Source organism: Solenopsis invicta, chromosome 14, assembly GCF_016802725.1.
Source record: "Solenopsis invicta isolate M01_SB chromosome 14, UNIL_Sinv_3.0, whole genome shotgun sequence".
In the NCBI taxonomy this organism is placed as follows: domain Eukaryota; kingdom Metazoa; phylum Arthropoda; class Insecta; order Hymenoptera; family Formicidae; genus Solenopsis; species Solenopsis invicta.
This window is the reverse complement of record NC_052677.1, coordinates 18,279,059-18,299,186: the sequence shown is the minus strand read 5'-3', so window position 1 is coordinate 18,299,186 and position 20,128 is coordinate 18,279,059. Positions and strand designations below refer to the sequence as shown.

General features: G+C 35.2%; 2 protein-coding genes across 2 annotated transcripts; one reads left to right on the top strand and one right to left on the bottom strand.

The window, feature by feature from the left end:
* The first annotated feature begins 8,085 nt into the window (after window positions 1–8,085).
* On the top strand, window positions 8,086–12,384 carry LOC105207764 (E3 ubiquitin-protein ligase CHIP). The gene is made up of 4 exons (XM_011177404.3): window positions 8,086–8,401; window positions 10,264–10,462; window positions 10,894–11,216; window positions 11,487–12,384. Exons 1-4 carry the CDS (start codon window positions 8,285–8,287, stop codon window positions 11,727–11,729), a joined length of 882 nt encoding a protein of 293 aa, XP_011175706.1. The 5' UTR covers window positions 8,086–8,284; the 3' UTR covers window positions 11,730–12,384.
* A 1,268-nt stretch (window positions 12,385–13,652) lies between these two features.
* Window positions 13,653–19,965, bottom strand: LOC105207760 (sodium-dependent neutral amino acid transporter B(0)AT3). The gene is made up of 14 exons (XM_011177402.3): window positions 19,856–19,965; window positions 18,679–18,934; window positions 18,410–18,590; window positions 18,218–18,333; window positions 18,029–18,136; window positions 17,872–17,955; window positions 17,599–17,760; window positions 17,417–17,527; window positions 17,077–17,278; window positions 16,812–17,014; window positions 16,546–16,747; window positions 16,303–16,462; window positions 15,966–16,229; window positions 13,653–15,726 (listed from the first exon to the last, which is right to left on the bottom strand). The coding sequence occupies exons 2-14, from the start codon at window positions 18,859–18,861 to the stop codon at window positions 15,528–15,530; spliced, it is 2,175 nt and encodes a 724-aa protein (XP_011175704.1). The 5' UTR covers window positions 18,862–18,934; window positions 19,856–19,965; the 3' UTR covers window positions 13,653–15,527.
* Window positions 19,966–20,128: the final 163 nt, after the last annotated feature.

The window sequence follows — 20,128 nt, the reverse complement described above, 5'->3', positions numbered from 1 at the left end:
ACAAATATTTTCGCGCGAGTTGTACATGAAACTGATGCACGATTCTGTTTGCAACGGTGCGTTAACCACCGAGTTCTTTTCTTGTTTCGACGACACGTCTTTCTTGTTCACTGATAAGCGTGGAATGTTGCCCATGTGGTAACAATTACGAAACTCGGTGATGATGTACATATTGTATTGTGCATACAAGCTGCATTGCTGACGCACTTTAATCTATTGCTTCTTTATGCATTGGACACTTGCGTTGCAGCGCAAACATCGATTATAAATGGTAATTAATTTTACGTGTAATAATAATTTGAGAATAAGCCAGTATTTGGCGATTTTCTTTTATATAGATCATAAATTAATGCCCAAATACCCAAGTATGTAACAAGTCACAAACAATGTGACAATTTATTAGAAGTGGAGAAAACTATGATATTAAATAATTATTTAAAAATATTGCTGAGTTTTTATCCAGTTTTGGCGAAAATTGAACCGCGTCTCGTGCTCGGGGGAATTTTCAGTATCGATTGTTCCCGTACGCTACATGACTTTTCGCGAGAATGTATCTATAGTAATAGTGTTACGTTTGAGAAGAACCTGAGAGGGATAAACGTCGCGCGGAGGGTGGGATACCCCGAATCCCATCACTTTAGCGGGGGATACTACTACGTCGTCCTCGAAACAACCTGCACGGGAAATCGATTGGTCGATCCTCCCGGATGGCGACCGGTGAGACTGGCTCCTTGTACATTGATATTCAGTACCGTCCCTCGTCTCTTCGAACCGTCAAGAAATTTTACCCAGGGCATTGCGACACGCGCGTCCCTCGTGGAATCGTTAAGTTCCCGCCCGTCGACAACGGCGGTGGCGGCGGCAGCAACGGCAACGGCGCGCGGCGGTTCGGGTATCGAATAATTATACAAGTCGAGTAAGTAGCCTGGCGCCGTGACAAGCGTGACGAGCTTCGGAATTCGTTATCCGCCACGGTGCGCCGCCGTCGCAATAGAATCCTCTTCGAAGGGTTCTTCTTATCTCGCGACAAGCATATCGATTCGTTGCCTCTTCTACCCCCCTCTATTCGCTAATTACGCCGGGCCTCGCAAGGAGATCAAAGAACTCGAGGGTTGCAATATTATTTTAATTTTATCGCAATAGATGTTCTTAATTTTTTCGATAAAAAGATATACAAATTAATTCCTTATTTTTTTGCAAAATTTAAAATTTATAAAAATACGAGAAGGACTTTAATCGAGACTTTTAATCAAACGGTCTTTATCATTCCCGGTGATTTTAAGTCTTCCATCAGGCATTTTAGAAAAAAGTCGTCTCGGAAGTCGTTTTCCCTATTCTGATAAATCTATAATCGATTACTTAAAAAAAATGATACATGTAACTTGATTGGTAGTAAAGCTGATCGAGTGGTCGATTTTTCTATTTCGCACAGCAAAATCTGTATCTATAACGTATATCTATATCGATATATACGTTTCATGGCAACAATCAAAGAGCAAAACGGGCTTTGCAATGGAATGGCTTTGATCGTTCTATTAAATATCCCTTGTCTATTGAATAAATCCATACCGCTATGTGTGGGCACACGATAGATATTTCTATTCGCCAATGAAAACAATTGTTGATATTCCGGTCCACTTGTGATATTCCCCTCCCCCCCCCTCCCCCCCACCGTTCTGGCAAAACCGACGCATTCAGGTATTAAACTGAAATATCAAATCAACAGCACAGAATAACCGTGTGTACCTATACGCTATTTTATAAATCCGGGTTGACCTGCAAATACGTCTCTCTACAAAAGGGGAAACTGTTGCGCAACAAAGCCCATACGACGCGTGCAATAATAAAACCTTAATAAACGGAAAGAATTTTCTCTTAGAATTTATCCCCAAAATCATGTTACTATAATTTTACTATATTGTAGTCAAATTTAGTCAAATTTTACTAAATATTTTATTAATATTAAATTTTGTTAAATTATACTAAAAGTGTAATAAAATTCTTCGAAGTTTATGTTGTCCCACAGTTACCATAATTTTGAGAGGGTAAATTCTAAAAGAAAATTCTCTCTGTGTAAACTGTCTGTGTACAAAATTTATCTACAATCTTTTGAAATTTGTGGTACAAAGCCGATCGATACCAATAGATGTTAACGGAGAATCAATACTTATTTTCATCATTTGTCGAAAATACGTAGCTTTGTGTTTGAAAAAAATACTTTTTGTCAAAAGTTGTCCAAGACATTTCTGTCGATTTGTTCGTTGCGTCTATTCATCGACTTGTGCCGCGGACTTATACATATATTAATTACATGGAGATATGAAAGCAATTACCGGTAGAAATCAATCTGTCCGCGTTGCTTCGTCAATTTTCGCTAATCCGATTAATATATCGGCTTTGAAACTGCCGGGCATTCAGCTGGTGTAAATTAAATTATTTATCGGGTATTATGCCGCTGAATGAGAATTTGAGCGTCGCCCAGCATCGCTTAATGACAAAATCGTGTTCGTTACGCAATTCCTATGATGAATATCGCAAAACAGCGATAACAAAATATCAATGCCAAAATATATTAATGCAAATATACGATATTTATCTGTTACAAGTTATAGAAGATGGCATAGCCCTTGTAGGTAGAGCTATATTACAAGAGTAATCCTTTCATCTGAGCGATGCTGACTACCGCGTATTCCTATTAACTTTATATATCTTTTCTTTTCAATTGAAATTATGGACCTAATAGATCTCTCATCCAATGAGTCGGTGATTCTAATTTCCACACTTTTCAACATTTCAAAAAATTACCAGCATTAGGTCCAAAATCACGGTTGTAACGATAAGCTAGGGTAAAGACACAATAAAAGAAATAAGGAACAAGAAACGGAATAAGGTACGATTCAATATATTGAATAAAGAACATTTCATATGTTTTTCTTATTCAATATATTGAACTGTTTCTTACATATATCAGTACTGCAATCTATATGCGGAAAGGTTTTGTGTACATACAAATACATAGATTTCTATAATATTTTCTCCTTATTTTGAATAAATATATAATTTTGTAACTATAAATAGACTGTGTTTTTTAAAACATCGCTTTTTTAAATTTATTCTGTAGAGGAGATTATATTACTACTCCTCTTTCTCTACGATGTATTACGTAGTATCGTTATATTTTTATAAATAACATCGTAAGTAATAAATATTTCAAAATTTAATCTAAAATTGATTGAAAAACACATTAATAAATGTAATTATTGAGTTTTCCATTTACAATATTGTACAAAATATAAATAGAAAAGAATATCACCTTGTTCTCTGTTATACAGAGATTCTCCAATCTTTTCATAATTTAAGAGCTTGATCAAATAATTTCCAAGGTAATTCTAAATTTTGTTGTATCCTATAGCTTTCTCTAAACAGTTTTCTGAAATAACATTGAGCCTTTCTTACGAGAGAGTTTTTAAGTATAATAATTAATCGCAAATAAAATATAAAAAATTTGAAAAACTGTATTTGTGAAAAAAAAGTTTGAAGTTTAAAGAATATTTTTCGAAATGAAGAAAACATTTTATCATCATTTTTGTACAAAAATATAAAACGTTCACAAATTATACAATTCTCTTGAAATATGGCATCACATTAGTAAAAATGTAACCATTTTCTTATTATTACATTTAAATCATTTTAAACAATTTTTTCCATCTTTTCTCATTAATATCTATTAATTTTGTTAAAAAAATGTTTTTAAATAATTATAATTTTTATTGCTTTTTTCATTACTTATTTTAAAAATGGCAATACCAACACTTTGTATTAAAAAATATATATGAAATATTACGTAACTCCACTTTTTTAAGTTGAAGAATCTCCTTAATAAAGAAAAAGTGAGAGGAAGGGAGGTAAAGTTGCGCGCGCGGGGAGGAAATCGACGAAAAGTTAATAGAATGTGAAACGTTCTCCAGTCGTAAGGAAATCTCGATTGGCACTTGAAGCTTCGAAGGCGAACGGGCTTGTGATATTAAATTAGAATATTCTCAACATGTATACGCGTGTATATACACTCAACACTGCACAGGTATATTACTCGCGTAAGACGCCTTCCGTGGAGATGCGAGCGCATCCACCCGCCTTGAATATCAATTTCTTTCTCAGTCTCTCTCGTAAAAGGAGAATCTATATTCACGCGTCCGCACACATTTAAGAATCGTATTATAATATATCGTATTGAATCCTTTTCAATTTATCGACCGATCGATTACCGCATTACTTAATTAGAATGACCCATCATTTTCTTTCCCCCACGAAAGATACGGGAAGACTAATTGTAAAAGTAATGCTGATAGTTCTGAATAAATACTTTCGGTGGTTTACCATTGTATTCTGAGAGGTAGCGATTAAATGAAATCATGTTTCTGATCAGTAGGATTTGAACTCAGATGTTCGGCACAGAAAGCAGGCGCAGAACTTTTTGCGCTACGATGACTACCGATAGATATCTAATTACAAGCATTTAAATAGTCTTTCGAATTTAAATAATTCACAAGCTGCCCGGACATAAGAATAGTTTAACAAAGTCAATAATCTGATAAAGTGTCAATTATTAGATTATACTGAAAATCAATTCGAGAATATTGTTCAGACGACTTTCTATATGCATATCTAAAAGACCTCTTTAAGATGTCTTTTTGATGTCTTTTAGATATGCCAGTTGTCTAGACGATTACTACTGATGAATTTTTTTCAGAATTTTCAGAAATAAAATTTCGGTGATAGCTAGGAGTAAAGGAAATGTTCACCGCGTCGAAATACAGATAGTAACACGCTTCTTCATCACCTCACATTGCATCCCTTTGTACAAAAATCCAACATCCATCCAGGAAACTGGCGAGACATTTAATCAATTTTTTCTTGAATTGACTTGCATTGGCTTGACTTAGCCTCAACTCGACTTGACTCGGATTAACTTGATTCGATTTTGACTAGCTGACGTGTCCGAAAACCATAAGAAATGATAATACAGCCTAGCTGCGTGTCCGGCACATCTATATATGCACCTTCTTTCTATGCATCCCTGCTACGCGCGAATGCCTCGAGGATGTGTGGCTCGTCGAAGGGGAATATTTATGTGCGCCGTAGCGTGAGCGCAGGGCATCGCCTCGGCCTTTCTTACCCCGGCAACTCTGGAACCGTCCAACTCACACGCGTACATGCTAGCACAAGCGCCTTCGGCGGAATGTTACTTCGAGGTGTAATTCGCCAGATTACCATCGGATTGAGTAATTTTAACGTAATCGCGTACGGTCGAATCCTTTCAGCTGATCAACTCCTTCGACGCATGTCGAATGCATGCATGCGACGCCAAACGACTGTAATTTCTCGCTATCGTATCGTTTAATAACACCGTGTGTATGTGTGTGTGTGTGTGTGTGTGTGTGTGTGTGTGTGTGTGTGCGTGTGTGTTTGTCGACTAATCGCACGAAGGTCTTAAAGCGAACAATCCCTGTTCAGAGAGCGTGGTCGCGAGGAGCGGTACACACAGCTGTGAACACGCCAAACCCGCGAGTATGCATAAATCTACGGAGCGCGATGGAGATTCGTTTCACAATCGGTCGTAAATGAACTTTCTGGAATTAAGGGATAATGGTTTCACGGGATATCGGCGGAGATAATCAAGATTCGATTATCGCGGTTAAAAGGGAAAAGAACAATGATCCTTGGTGCGATTTGACATGATCTTCGGTTAGAAGCGTAATGTCTCAGCCGACCATCAATAGAACGGCAATCGTAAAAAGCTCAAGTATTTTTACTTAAGACCGTCAACAAATAATACTCTTCAGCTATTCATTGTTAAATATTATAGAATCAAATTTAAATTAATTGAATTAAATAATATTTTATTATTTTTAACTTCCATATGCGTAGAAATTTATTATTTAAACATAAAACATATGGCTGAGAAACAACCTCATCTAATTAATTCATTTCTGCGATCAAATTGTTTAATTTTGTAGTCCATGCATGGAAATTTTCTCTTAGAACTTGTTTTCAAAATCGTAGTAGTTGTGAGACAACATAAACTTTAAAGAATTTTACTATTCTTTTAATAACTCAAATTTAGCAAAATTTTAGTAAAATTTGACCAAAGTCTTCAAAGTCCATGTTGTCCCATACCTATCACTGAAGATAAATTCTAAAAGAAAATTCTCTAAGTGTATTTTTTTATTGCAATTTATTTTTACATAATCATATCAAAGATATTTGATTGAGTATCTTTAATGTGCTATTAATTTTTAATAGTAAATTAATAATAATTAACGACATATTGAGCAATGGCGACCTATAGAAGTGATAAAAAAAAAATTAGATATAATTCGACATTGTGAATTAAAAAGTGTTGATCTCAACTTTTTCTCCAAATTAGTATATCACAAATAAATTAGTAACGATAAACGTGCGAAGATCTAGAGCGACTGTTTCAATACAGACACTAGTCCAATCTACGTTGTAATCCGTCGTAATACAAATCGACACGCCTAATAGCCTTCGGACGAGCCCCGACGGAAGGGCGTGGTGTGATCGTGGTCAATAGCTAAGTCCCGATGAGGACGAGCAGACCAGGCCTAGACCGATTGTACAATCCGGGATTAATAGAGTGTGAACTAATTCTCGAATGTTCTAATAAATCCTAGGGATCGTTACTCTCCCTCGCCTTGCTGAGGTTCTGCGCGCGGAACAAGGGAAAGACCGATCGGTCGGTGGTCGAAGAACCAGCCAGATAAATTCGATTAAGCGGGCGAGTTTCGTTAACAACTAACAAACGCCGAACGTTCTTGACTAACGCGATTACTTCCAATTCCAATTTGTCACCAAAAAGCCGTGGCGAAAACGACGGCAGCTTCTGTCCTCGCGCACGGAGAAGAATTGAAGTCAACTCAAACGAACGAACGGACGGATGGACGGACGGACAGATGAACGAACGGATAGACGAACTGGGTCACAACACCCACAGTCAGTCACGCCGCGAAGTTTCGAGTCTCATGGGTTCCTACTACCCTACATAGACAACATTGCCCTATCGGATTCGTATTGTTATCAAACTGAATGGCTGACAAATTACGTCCACGAGTTCTCAAGACACGCGCAGGTTCACGTATTGAGCATTAAACGTTGAAAGAAATCTACTTTTCTCGTACGTTACGTTTCGCGTATGGTAATACACAGGTCTATTATATGAAAAACATGGGAAAGGTAAATTAAATTACGACTCATAATATTAAACATTAAGGAGAAGAAAACCGTAGATATGAGTTTAACGCAAAAGTTGGTGCTTTAATTAAAATAATATTACAATTATTTCATATATATGTGTATAAGTAGTTTGATAGAGCTATCAAAGTAATTTGAAAATTATTTAACTATTAAACTACTTGTGTTTAGTGAAATAATTGTTATATTACTTTAATCGCGCGCACCACGTTGAACTCATATTTGTACAAATTTTGTCCTTAAATAGAGGAAATAAATACAGATAATTTTATTATAAAACTTTTATATAAAAGATTTTTTGATATGTCTCATATAATTAATGTAGAAAGCTTTAACAATGTTGCAGTAACATTGCAACGTTTCAGTAATATTGCAGAAGAGTGGAAAATATTGCTGCAACATTACTAAAATATTCTGTGTTGTATGAATTAGTTTTTAAAATTTAATGAAAAAAAGCTGAAAACTACTTTGTATATAAGAGATGATTTTATCTCTTAAAACTATTTATTAATCACAAATGATATTGTCTAATTCATCTGTTTGACAACAAATACATATATGTATAAATGTACATAAAATTTCGTTACGTACATAAAATCTGAATATTTGGCACTTGCCTTAATTTCATCAAAAATCCATAACACGCACATGAACTACCATCTAGCGATACACACTCCAAGATAGTACTCTACATTTATTTATGTACGATAGCTTATAAAAGTAAACTTTGCAAAGTAGCTACCGTTGATAAAATAGGTTATACCCCTATCGTTTTTATATTATTCTTAAGATGGCAGTCGCATCGAATTGCAGACTCACTCCACTGTCTGTATAGGATCGCGTCTAGTCGAAGACCGTAGACGGAACAAAGATGAAATATCGGGCGTCCGTTTGAGGTTAGACAAAGGGTGTCGCGATTGCTTTCGCCCTTGTCTCGTGCATTTTCACAAGTGTAGAGAAAAATAAACAGATCAATCGATTCTCGTGCATGTCGTGATCACCAGCCGCCATCATGAGCAAGATGTACTCGACGGCGAACCTGTCCGACAAGGAGTTGAAGGAACAGGGAAACCGTCTCTTCGATCTACACAAATACGAAGACGCGGCTAGTTGCTACTCGAAGGCAATCGTAAGTACAATGACATTTCTGGCTTGATATCGCACGATCGTGATTTTGGATAGTCGCGCGCTTTCGTGCGTCTACTCGCTCGCTCGGTTGTTGTTGCAGCAAAATATTTTTTGTTTTGAATCACGAATCACGCAGTGCGCCAGCGATAATGGAATGACGGCCGCCCCTGGTGCTCGGTGTTCGAACTAGAATTCGGCGAAAGCGAGGGAGATTTAAATTTGATTATGCGACAAAACGTCGAGATACTTTAATACACAGAAAAATGCATACTGTAAATTTCTTAAATTAAATAAATATTATTTATTTCAAATGTGTCAAACAAATTCAGATATCAGCACATTTAGTATAATCTGTCAAATCAAATTCTTATTATTTTATAACATGAAGCTAATATAATTGAAAGGCTAATTTAATTCCAGAAAATAATATAATTTATAGGAAAAATTTGCCAAAACGAATTAAGGCTAGATTTTACTTCTTTTCATCGAAAATTGTCATTAAAAAAACTTTTTTTTGCATTTGTAAAAAGGAGATAGAAATTCGGGTTTTTTGCATGTTATTTATTTATTATATTTTAAAATGTATAGAAATATTTTTTGTAAATAACAACCTTTGAAATGACCGTAATCGTATCGGTTCGAGCAACTATTTTCATTTACACGGTCCAGTCTCGAACAGGATTCTGACTATAAAAATTACATGACAAAGTTGCTGGAAAATTTACTTAAAATATATTAAATTTATTGGAGGATGAACGACAATGTAAAATATTGAAAAACTGTTAAATGGCAGCTTATTAAACTTTAAGTTTTTTTATCGTTTTTTTAATTGAATGTCACACAAAAAATATTAATTTTGTTATATTTTATTTTCTATTGAGATTTATCCTCCAATAAAAAGTATCAAATTATCGTACAATTTGGCTAAATTCAATCAGTTGACCGGTTCATGAGATATCTTGTTCGAAATATTAAAATGCACGATTCCGAGAAAAACGTGTTTAAAATTAAATTAAATCAGATCAAATTAGTTACATACTTTTTAGTACGACTGTTATCGACCAAAATGTATCTCGTAGGTGCTGTTTTCTATATGAAGAAAAGTGAAATTTTTGACAAGCATTTAAATTGGCCTCATAATCCGTCTTTATGCAATCGCGTTGCTTTGCTACGTTTAGCAGCAGGCTATATTTTTTTAAATAACTCGAATATCGCAAATCATTTTACAGGTATAATCTACACACTTTAGATATGTAAAGAATGTACAGAAAAAATGTTGATTTTTTTTTTATCAAAAGAAGTAGAATTTGGTCTTAATTTTAAAATGTACTTTTAAGTAATTTAATCTTTTAATTTAACATATTAAGGTAAAACTTCTAAATTTGATTTTCTTATTATTCTGCTTATTTTTTTTTCTCAATAAAATTTTATAACATTCTTTGAAAGAATATACATTTTCTTATATTGAGTACCTAAGAGTGAGTTTTCTCTGAATTTATAATGAGTATATTTGAAGTCTATTATCATATTATTTTTTTTTTCCCAAGATAATTTCCAAACATCAAATCCAAAATTGCGACATAAGACGTTTTAAAGGCGTTTTTTAGATATCGTAAGTCTCGATCTACAATAAGCGTAATAAGTCTTAAACCTTAAGAAATTGACTAACCGTCGATTATTCTTCTCGCTACTATAATTGGTCAATTTCTTATGGCTTATACTACACCTATTATAGACCGGAACTAAACTTTTAGATTTTTTTCCGGGAGTCCTTGTATGCCAAATTTATGTATAGTATTAATAATTTTTAATTTTAGAGCAGAAAAACTGATTACTAGTTTTAATAACTTTTTTTTATTTAAGATGAAGAATCCAGGTCAAGCGTTATATTACACAAATCGGGCACTGTGTCACTTAAAGCTAAAGCGATGGGAGTCCGTGTGTAAGGATTGCAGATGGGCTCTGGATATAGATCCCTGTTTGATGAAGGGTCACTTTTTCCTGGGACTTGCCCTACTTGAATTGGAACTATTTGACGAAGCTGTCAAATATCTGCAAAGAGGTAAATATGTTGAGACTTGCATTCTCCTGCTGAGAGGTAAAATTAAATACAATTATATAATAATATAATTTATATATTCAAAAAAGCATTTATAAGATTGACTTTCCAAGATGATTTGAGACACTGATCAGTAATTGGGCTAGTTATCTCATCTCTTCAAGCGTGAAATAGATTTGTAGCACAGGATTAAGATCAGGATTAAATGGCCCAATTATTGACAAATACTGTCCCAAATACTGGAGAGAAATTCTTAAATTTTTTTAAGAATTTTAGAAGACAGAAGTTTTACTTTTAATGAAAATTGTAACAATAAATAAATTTCTTAAGAATTAAAATAAAATTAAATACACAATTATATAATAAGATAATTTATATATTCAAGAGTGTCAGTAATTGGGTCATTTATCTTATGCTTATCTCAAATAACTTAGCCGTAGACTTGGCAAAGGAGCAGAAGCTAAACTATGGCGACGACATCACCAGTGTATTGCGCCAAGCTAAGAAACGTCGATTTCAAGTAAGGGAAGAGCAAAGAATTTCCCAAGACATCGAGCTGCAGACTTACCTGAATCAGCTAATCATGGATGATGCGAAGCGTAACTTGGTAACTCTGCAAGAACAAGAGACGAAGGATTCCGACGTTGAAACAAACTCGGCCGAATTCGCCAGGAGAAAAGAAGAGATTGAGGAAAAGAGAGATACCTGTATATCGAGACTCAATGATCTCTTCGCCAAGATCGACGAGAGAAGGCGGGTTCGTATTGCGTTAGCTGTTGTTTCTTTTAGAACGTTTCTTTAATTTCATATTCCATGATTCTGTTAATACAATTCTGTTAATCTTTTGAGAAAATTTTGTTTTCGACTTTAACTATAATGAAATTTGGTCAAATTTTTTTACTAAATTATAAAAGAAAATTCCTCCGTGTATTAATTCTGTTTAATAATGTGTAATTAATATTCTATTAATATAATTCATGTAGAATACAATTTTATTAGTCCTATGAATGTAAATAAATATTTGTAGAAAAGAGAAGTGCCCGACTACCTGTGCGGCAAGATTAGCTTCGAGATTTTGCAAGAGCCGGTGATTACGCCCAGTGGAATCACGTACGAGCGGAAAGACATCGAGGAACATCTCCAACGAGTCGGTCACTTCGATCCGGTCACACGTGTACGTTTGACACAAGATCAACTGATTCCGAACTTGGCAATGAAAGAAGTGGTCGACACCTTTCTACAGGAAAATGAATGGGCCTTACATTATTGATGCCGATACGTAGCTTACTGCCATAGATTTAAGTTAAGGTGGTGGCGATTTTCAGCGACGGAAGAAAGAGATGAAAGCTTCATGATGAAGAGATTTAGAGGTGGATACATCTAAAAGAAATCTCAAGAGAGTGTAAAATAGTAGACTGTACATGTAAAGGACTAAGTATCTTGTTACCGTGAAATATTTTTACACGCCATACGAGACGTGCAAGCTATTGTTATTGTAATGTAAGTATACTAGTAAATAGTTAACATAATAATGATCTTACAGATTATATATATATATATATATATATATATATATAATATATATATATATATATATATAATTCTGTAAGTGCTACATATTTACAATTATTATTAATCACATATAGGACTGTTAATTTTCATTTCGATTAATCATCTCCGGTTTATAAATAAGATAAAATTTTCATAATAGTTACGTTTCTTAAAAATAATCGAAATTTTATTGAGTATTTTGATTTTATGAAATCGAAACTTTAAAGAGTTGAATAAAAACTCAAGAGTTGACTGAAAGTTTCCACATACACATACACACACAGTGGCTCAAAAAAAAATCCAACATAAGCTCTATGTAGCATCTGTAATTCTTGTTTTACCATAAATAATAAATTATTTATTTTATCATCAAACTCTCACGTTTTTATTGTGATGTTGCATGCTAAAAGAAAATGTAATTCCAAATTTCTCAAGTAAAATCACTGCATTAAACAACCATGGATAAATAACTGTTTATAAAAAATACTAAAATAATAAGACTTCAAAATAAGAAATTAAAAATTGATTAATATTTTTTCATCTAATTTTCATACAATTCATTAAAATATCATTTCTTATTGAGAAAAAAATGTAATTATATTAACTTCTTTATGCTTATTGACTGGTTCAATTATATATTCATTAACTAGTGCAGTGAACCTGACACTAGTAAAGAGAGGTTTGAATCCATTCAAGGTATTTATTTTAACATTCAACTGACAACAATATATTCATGTATGTATATATATATATGTACAGTTTTACGTATACGCAATATTATTGTATATATGTATCGCAATCGTCGCAATTATATGTAATAATAATTACTACCGTCCGCCGTCGGTGTATTGTTTTGAGTTATTGCGCAAGCTACATCGACAATATGTGGTTAACAAAAGTGCGATAGGATAGATCACTCTTTTTGTAGCTCCAACAATTATAACAGCCATCGCGATAATGGACGACACTGCTGTAACATTTTTTCTCCCTTTTTTTAAATATCTTTTAAGATTTACTCTCTTAATGAAATTAAATTGAGATTGTCAATTGTGTTTTAAAACATTAGAATTTAGAAATGTCAAGATAGCAGTCAGGAAATATAGTAGCTTCACTAGCGTTTCAGTTCAGAAATCTAATAGCATTATACTAACGGACAAAAGAAAATAATTTTTAATTTATAAATAATATCAAAATGTCTAAGAACATGTTATAAAACGCATTCGACTTTAAAAAGAGTCTTTCTTTTGAGGAAGATCGAACAAGTATAAGATAAAAAACTAGTGTGTTTTGTAACAAATGATATGATATCAAGATATGAGGTTTATTCTTCGTCATTAATTAACCGATGACGATTTTCATCATCGCTTAATTGAGGACTCCTATTGTTATTATTTAATTAGTCGCTTAACGATCGCTAATGTAGTTATCTTTTTGCTTACTTTTGCTAATAGATAACTCGAAGAAACGAAATTCTACTTATTGTCCGCGTTAACATTTGTACGTTTTAGGCGAATACTCCACAACCGAGTAGTCATTAATTTATTAACTCTTTGCACTAGAGCATCTTGTTTTAACATGGATATATAAAATTTTGTTAGTCACATCCGTGTGTTCGTAATGTGAAAAACTTTTATTTATATTGATATATATATATATATATATATATATATATATATATATATATATATATATACTTGTGTGTATTACTATACATTGCTACAAGAAATCTAATCTATATATAATCATATAATTGAAAAAAATGCAAATAAATATATAAAAATATATAAAATATAGATTTATAAATACATAATATATGTACTAAATTGTTTCATATAAAATAATACAATCAAATTTTCTTTTTAACGCAAAGAAAAAGTTTATAAAGATATTCGAGATGCAAAGAGTTATGTTTAAAATATCACTGGAAGATATCAGGCCATTTGATTATTGTCGCAAAGGAATGCGAGCAGGAAGATTCCGTGGAATATTCGGAAACACCTTTAATGTTCAATTTCGACCTAGACTTTAGTTTTCTTTTAATCAAATACAATGATGGGTATATGTGTGTGTGTATACATATATACATACATACATACATGTATATATATAGAGTATGTATGTATGTATATGTATATATGTACAATATGTTTTTTCTTTCTATAATAAATATATTCTACATCAGGTCGAATTTGAACATACGCAACAGGATGTGAAAATCAGAATAATAATTGACCTACGTGAAACTAATTAGTTGATTAACCTATGGCCGAGACGATGATAATATCTCTTAGTCCGAAGAAACCAGTTCTATCGGTTAAATTAATTGCCTTCCGGCTTTCCAGGCATTCTTAAGTGCGTATCGCATGCTACGCACTGTCGAGATTATTGTCAAACATGATTTAATCCAATTATTATTGTCATAAATTTTGTTTTCTTTATGTTAAGTTCATTATTGTCACATTATCAGTCCACGTATCAATTGTGGATTCCTGGATCCTTAGATCTTTGGTAGGATTTCACATTATCTGACATTTATATAGCTTAATATACCCTTCAGTTCTTAGATCCTTATCCATACTCTTTCTATACTTTGAAAAACCTGAATATCCGCATCTTCTTATTTATTTACTTATTTGCGTTCTTGGAGTCTCGAGTATTTACGGAATTAGGTCTTTAGATCCATTGATTTCCAAAATTTCGAATCTTCAAATATCCATAGATTTAAGGATCCAAATGTTCTGATCCAAGACTATCTATCTAAAACAATGTTTCGGGTTTATTCACCCAAGTCCACTGGACGGCTCCTACCGCTAATCTTATTAAATCTGACGTTAATCGCAATCGCTAAAGAGTAAATGTTTCATCGATAAACTTGTATAACGGGCAATTTTCTCCGCGACAAATTACGTTCCATTTCCGACCACGCGACGCGCGATTGTGTTGACTCGAAAACTGTGTATGTGCCGATGTTTGTCGACTAGTATTCTTTATAATCCGCGAAGCTTCGAAAGCCATTTCGCACAAAGTTAATATCACTTAAGAAACTCAAAACTGCAAACGAGTTATATCTTTCGGACGGAGATATATTTAAAAATGTCGAATAAACCAACCCCTTACCAAGAATCTCTTATCGGAATTAGATATTGAAATACCTATTATTTAATCAAAGAATCTTGAAAAAAGAATTTTTGAAGAAAAATTTGAATTGAATAGTTAATAGTGTTAAAGTTGATTAAAGAAAAAGAAAGAAAAAAATAAATCTTTTTTTACGAATATATCTCCGTCTTTGCATTAAGAAGAAACGGCTCCTACCGCCGAAGCTTATGTTAATTGACACAATAGATAAGGTCCTACCACGCGGATGCGCTGACTACAGATCAGATTCACCAAAATGGATCTCAGTCATTTTCGACGAAACAGCAACAGCAGCAGTCGAAAATGATCGTCACAGGATGAAGTAGAGCGTTTCTCGAGACAAAATTATCCACGGAAACGCGCGTCGCGATCGAGATTGATCCTAGGTGAGATCATCATCCTCATCATCACTAGGACCACCCGTAGGACAGCACAAGCCTTCGGAACCATCACTCCTGATACAAAACAACAATGTCTCAGCCACTGTCACTTCGTGCGGCATGATTCCGTGGAATTCTTTCAAATCCGCCGCGGGAAACCAGGCTTTTTCGTTGTCGTCAATTATGAGAATTCCAAAGTATCTGAAAAGGATCGGTGCAAGTAATTAATATGAAACTCGTGTAAAATGAGATATAGTATTAGTATTATAATTATAACAGAATTAATATAATTACCATTAATATTAGTATATTAATATTAATGTTGATTTTAACATTATTATTACTAATGTTAATTATAACATTAATATTGTGTGTGCGATAATATATATTAGTATAATTATAATATTGATATATTGATTAAGAAAATGACTAATATCAACCTGCAAATAGCGATTGCGGGTATCCATAGAACAGAAGTAAGAATAAGAATGGCGATGAGAACTAAAGCCCAAACGGGCCATTCGTGCCTCTCCGTAATGCCCTTACTCGCCACCCAGGCTGGATAACCGCTTCCTTCGAAAAATATCTCGACAAATGACGCGACCAGAATACTCAACATCGCCAACGGGCTAAGGTATTTCCAACATATCAACCAATACAGACCAGGCCGATTACCGGTCATCAATTCGATATCGTCAGCGAATCTGAAATCATCGCAACGCACCAACGTAATATATGTGTGATCTAAAACCCTGAAACTTTTTTTTGCAGACTTACCTCTTCAAACCGTACACGTAGGATACTCCTATACATTCAAAGAACGCGATTATGAGCAATGGAAAGTTTCCGCTGAAATTGTCGAACAACACGAAGACGTAACTGCCGGCTCCGTGAGCGAAGGCCATAGAGATTACGCAGCACACCAAACAAATCACACCTACGCACGAAATTGAATTTATTTTTATCAATAACTTCTCTCTCTTTTTTTTTTTTTTTTTTTTTTGTTACTGCAAGTAATACCCGTCAGAATCTCTTTTCTCAAATTCGGGAACAGCTTCATATCGACGATACTGGTGACGACACCCTCCAAAGTACCGAATTGGGAATCGATTCCCAGCGTGAACAGCATCAGGAAGAACAGTATCGACCAGAATTGAGCACCAGGAAACTGATTGATCGCTTCGGTAAATATGATAAACGCCAAGCCTGTACCCGACGCTGACTGTAATCATCGGATTATTGTTACTCATGATTCACGCAAGCTAAAAGTGTACTTTCGTACTTACATTATCCAACTCTTTCTCCAAATCGCATTTGGGCAGTGCCGGCATTATCATGCTGTCCAGCGATCCGGTGCCATTCGTAATATTCAGTATCGTGCCAGCACTCGGAATATTCTCAGGTATTTTATCGGCATGACCGAATATGCTCATCAACGTGCTATTTCTTTCTGCTAAACACTGTTCGTAAACCATAGTAGCCTTGAACCCTGTTCGAACGGGATCAATGTCATAGGAATCAGAAATTTCTAAGGGAAGAAATCATACTCACCTATAATCGAGAAGACGACAATTCCCGCAAACATAGACGTGAAGCAATTCGTCAGGCTGACCATGATGGCGTCGCGGTAACAATTATTATTCACCGGGTTGTATGAAGAAAACGCTATTAGACCGCCGAAAGCTAGGCCTAGCGAGAAGAAGATTTGCGTTCCAGCCTCCAACCAAACTACAGGATCGGCCAACGTCCACCACTAAAACGTAAAATTAAATCGATAGTTATTTAAATGTTATTAAGCATTTCTTTGTTTATTAAAAAAAAGTATTTTCTTATCAAGAAAAATCTCATTATCCAATAATAACTTTCAGTTAAGATAATGGCGAGAACGCACCTTTGGTGTGAAAAGATGTCGCAAACCGTCCGACATACCCTTCAGCGTTACTCCTCGGAAGAAGAAAATGATCAGAACGATGTAGGGAAACGTGGCGGTCACGTATACGACCTGAAGAAGTCGGAATGATTACTTGAAGAATTAATGACTGACTGATTTTAGCTATAAAAGACCTCTCGTACCTTGCCTGAAGATGCGATACCCTTAATCATGCACATGTAGACGAGGATCCAAGCGATGATCAGTGCCAAAGCGATTTTCCAATTAAACACTTCCGGTGTGTTGATATCCTTGGATATCATCAAGGTAGTTCGATACCAGAAATACTGCGTGGGGCTGCTGGCCTGTTGACCGAGTCTCAGGTTATATAATAAACAAAGACAAATTTAATGCGCGCGCGCGCGTATGCACAGTAAGAATAATTTATATTATATTGTATTAAATCTTGATATTACCAAACATTCGGGTTCAAGCGCGTAAGATCCATTTGGAAAATATCTATTGGGACACTCTGCCCAAGGTAGTTGCGATTGGAAACTCTGAACAGATTTAGACTTCTATGAGTGACACGCGTGATATGTCGACCAATGAAATTAGGTCTTGATCGTTTACCTGAACGAAATAAAATAGGCACCAAGCGATAATTGTATTATAGTAAAGAGCCACGTTGAAAGAGACTACGGCGCTGCTGATTCCGATACCGCCCATATATGGGGATACCTTTTGGAAATGGGATACAGAAAACTTATTTATAAAATATTTATTTCAATCTATAAATAATGAACGTTTTATTCTATTCACCTGATTCCACACTCCGATAGCGCCTTTTCTCAGTCTCTGACCGATTGCCAATTCCAGATAAAATATAGGAATACCCTCGATGGCCAGCATTACGAAATAAGGGATCAGAAAAGCGCCTAGAACATTAAAACATTGTGCTTACAATTGTAAAGAAAAGAAAGAACCTAAGCAATCTGAACGAAGCGAACGCACCTCCGCCGTTCTTCTGAGCCAGATAGGGGAACCGCCATACATTACCAAGGCCCACCGCGTATCCTACGGTCGCCAGGAGAAATGTGAGCTTGCTATCCCAATTTTCACGCTCATCTTCGCCCGCTTCCGGCCGAAAAGTCGCCTTGCCGTCATTATTGCCGGGACCATTTCCTATTTTACTCTACAGATCAACGAAGCCAAATTCATTGGATTTTATTTCATTGAGATTCGATATCTCTTTAAGAGGATAAATGTAAATAAGCATGTACCTTATTAGGGCTGGTGTCTTCAAAGGCCGCATTAGTGGCCCCATAATTGGCAGTGGCGACGTTCTTCCGATTATCCACCACTAATCTACCACGCATCTCTTTCATCTCGAGCTTATCGATGCTTTTCTGGGGCTTTAGGTCGCGGGAGCTTTGCCGGCGAACGAGATGAGCTGTGTTCGCCATATCTTCTTCCTTTTCGTTTTAGTCTTTTTGCAAATCCAATTTTGATTAAACGGAAAGGTCTAGGTGCTTCATCCTGTCCGAAAAAAAAAAATCGAAATAAAATTACCAAAAATAAAAACTATATAAAGTGATCGACAAAAGTTATGTATGTATAAATTTTTCTTAAAATTCTTCATACAATTTTTCTGTATTTTTCTCCAAGTCTTAAAATTTTTTAAAATGTTGGTATAATTTTATAACTTTTAGAAAATTTATCAGATTTTTGGAACACTTCAGAAGTGCCGAGAAAGTCTACGTCTTCTTTTATAGAATTTCATTTTTGACCATCGCGACACATGTTCACACGAATTTAGTTAGCTGTTTCATCGGTCAGCTTTAAAATTCTCTTACAAAAATTGTCCATATGTGCGACATTGTCACAGGTTCAATTTATAGTGATGTATATATACATATATATACGCACATCTACCAAATATGTATATTTTATATTTATTTTCTCACACAGGTGTCGATTATGGTTAAGCGTATGCTTCCCAAATACACACGTGTCTTACACAAATTTGCGCACGTATCCCTTACATAAAATAAAATCGATTGAAAAGTTCAAACTGGAAATTGATTTTTGCTTTGACGTAAGTCTGTGCGTTCTAGCGCGCGCGTGCACAGACGCAAGTTTTATTAAAATTTCTACGCACATCTGTGGAAGAGAAAGAGAGGATTTACTTTTAATAAAATATACAGCATTTAATAAAATATATACACAGTGTCGATGCATATGCAAAAATACTCTCGTAAATCTTCCACATCGTTGTACGTATTAACGATTGACACAGAAAACCCGGATTCCTTCTCTCACGGAAGTACCAAGAGACAGCTTTATCCGGACGCGTATACTCGTCCGTCACGAGGGAAGAATATCCCCGTGGAATCGTCCTGGAGTCGTTCGCGTATCCGCCGCGAAGCGAAAGGCCGAAGAAGCGCAATCCTTACCCACCTGCCGGGGACCAAAGGGGGAAACGCGCGAGGACCTTGTCCGCGGTCGAGGAGCGGTTCGCCACTGGTGACACCCCCGTGTGGTGCGCTGGTGATAGTAACTTTTGAAACCACGGATATATCCGAGGGAATCAATAGCTGGCGCCGGCGCCTCGGCGACTCTCTCTCTTCTCGCCCGCGACTCTCTCGCGAAAACGCGAAACAGCACGTAGAACCCTTCTCTGAGAGAAAGACACCCGGGGATAGGGAGAGAGAGAAAGAGAGAACGAAAGAC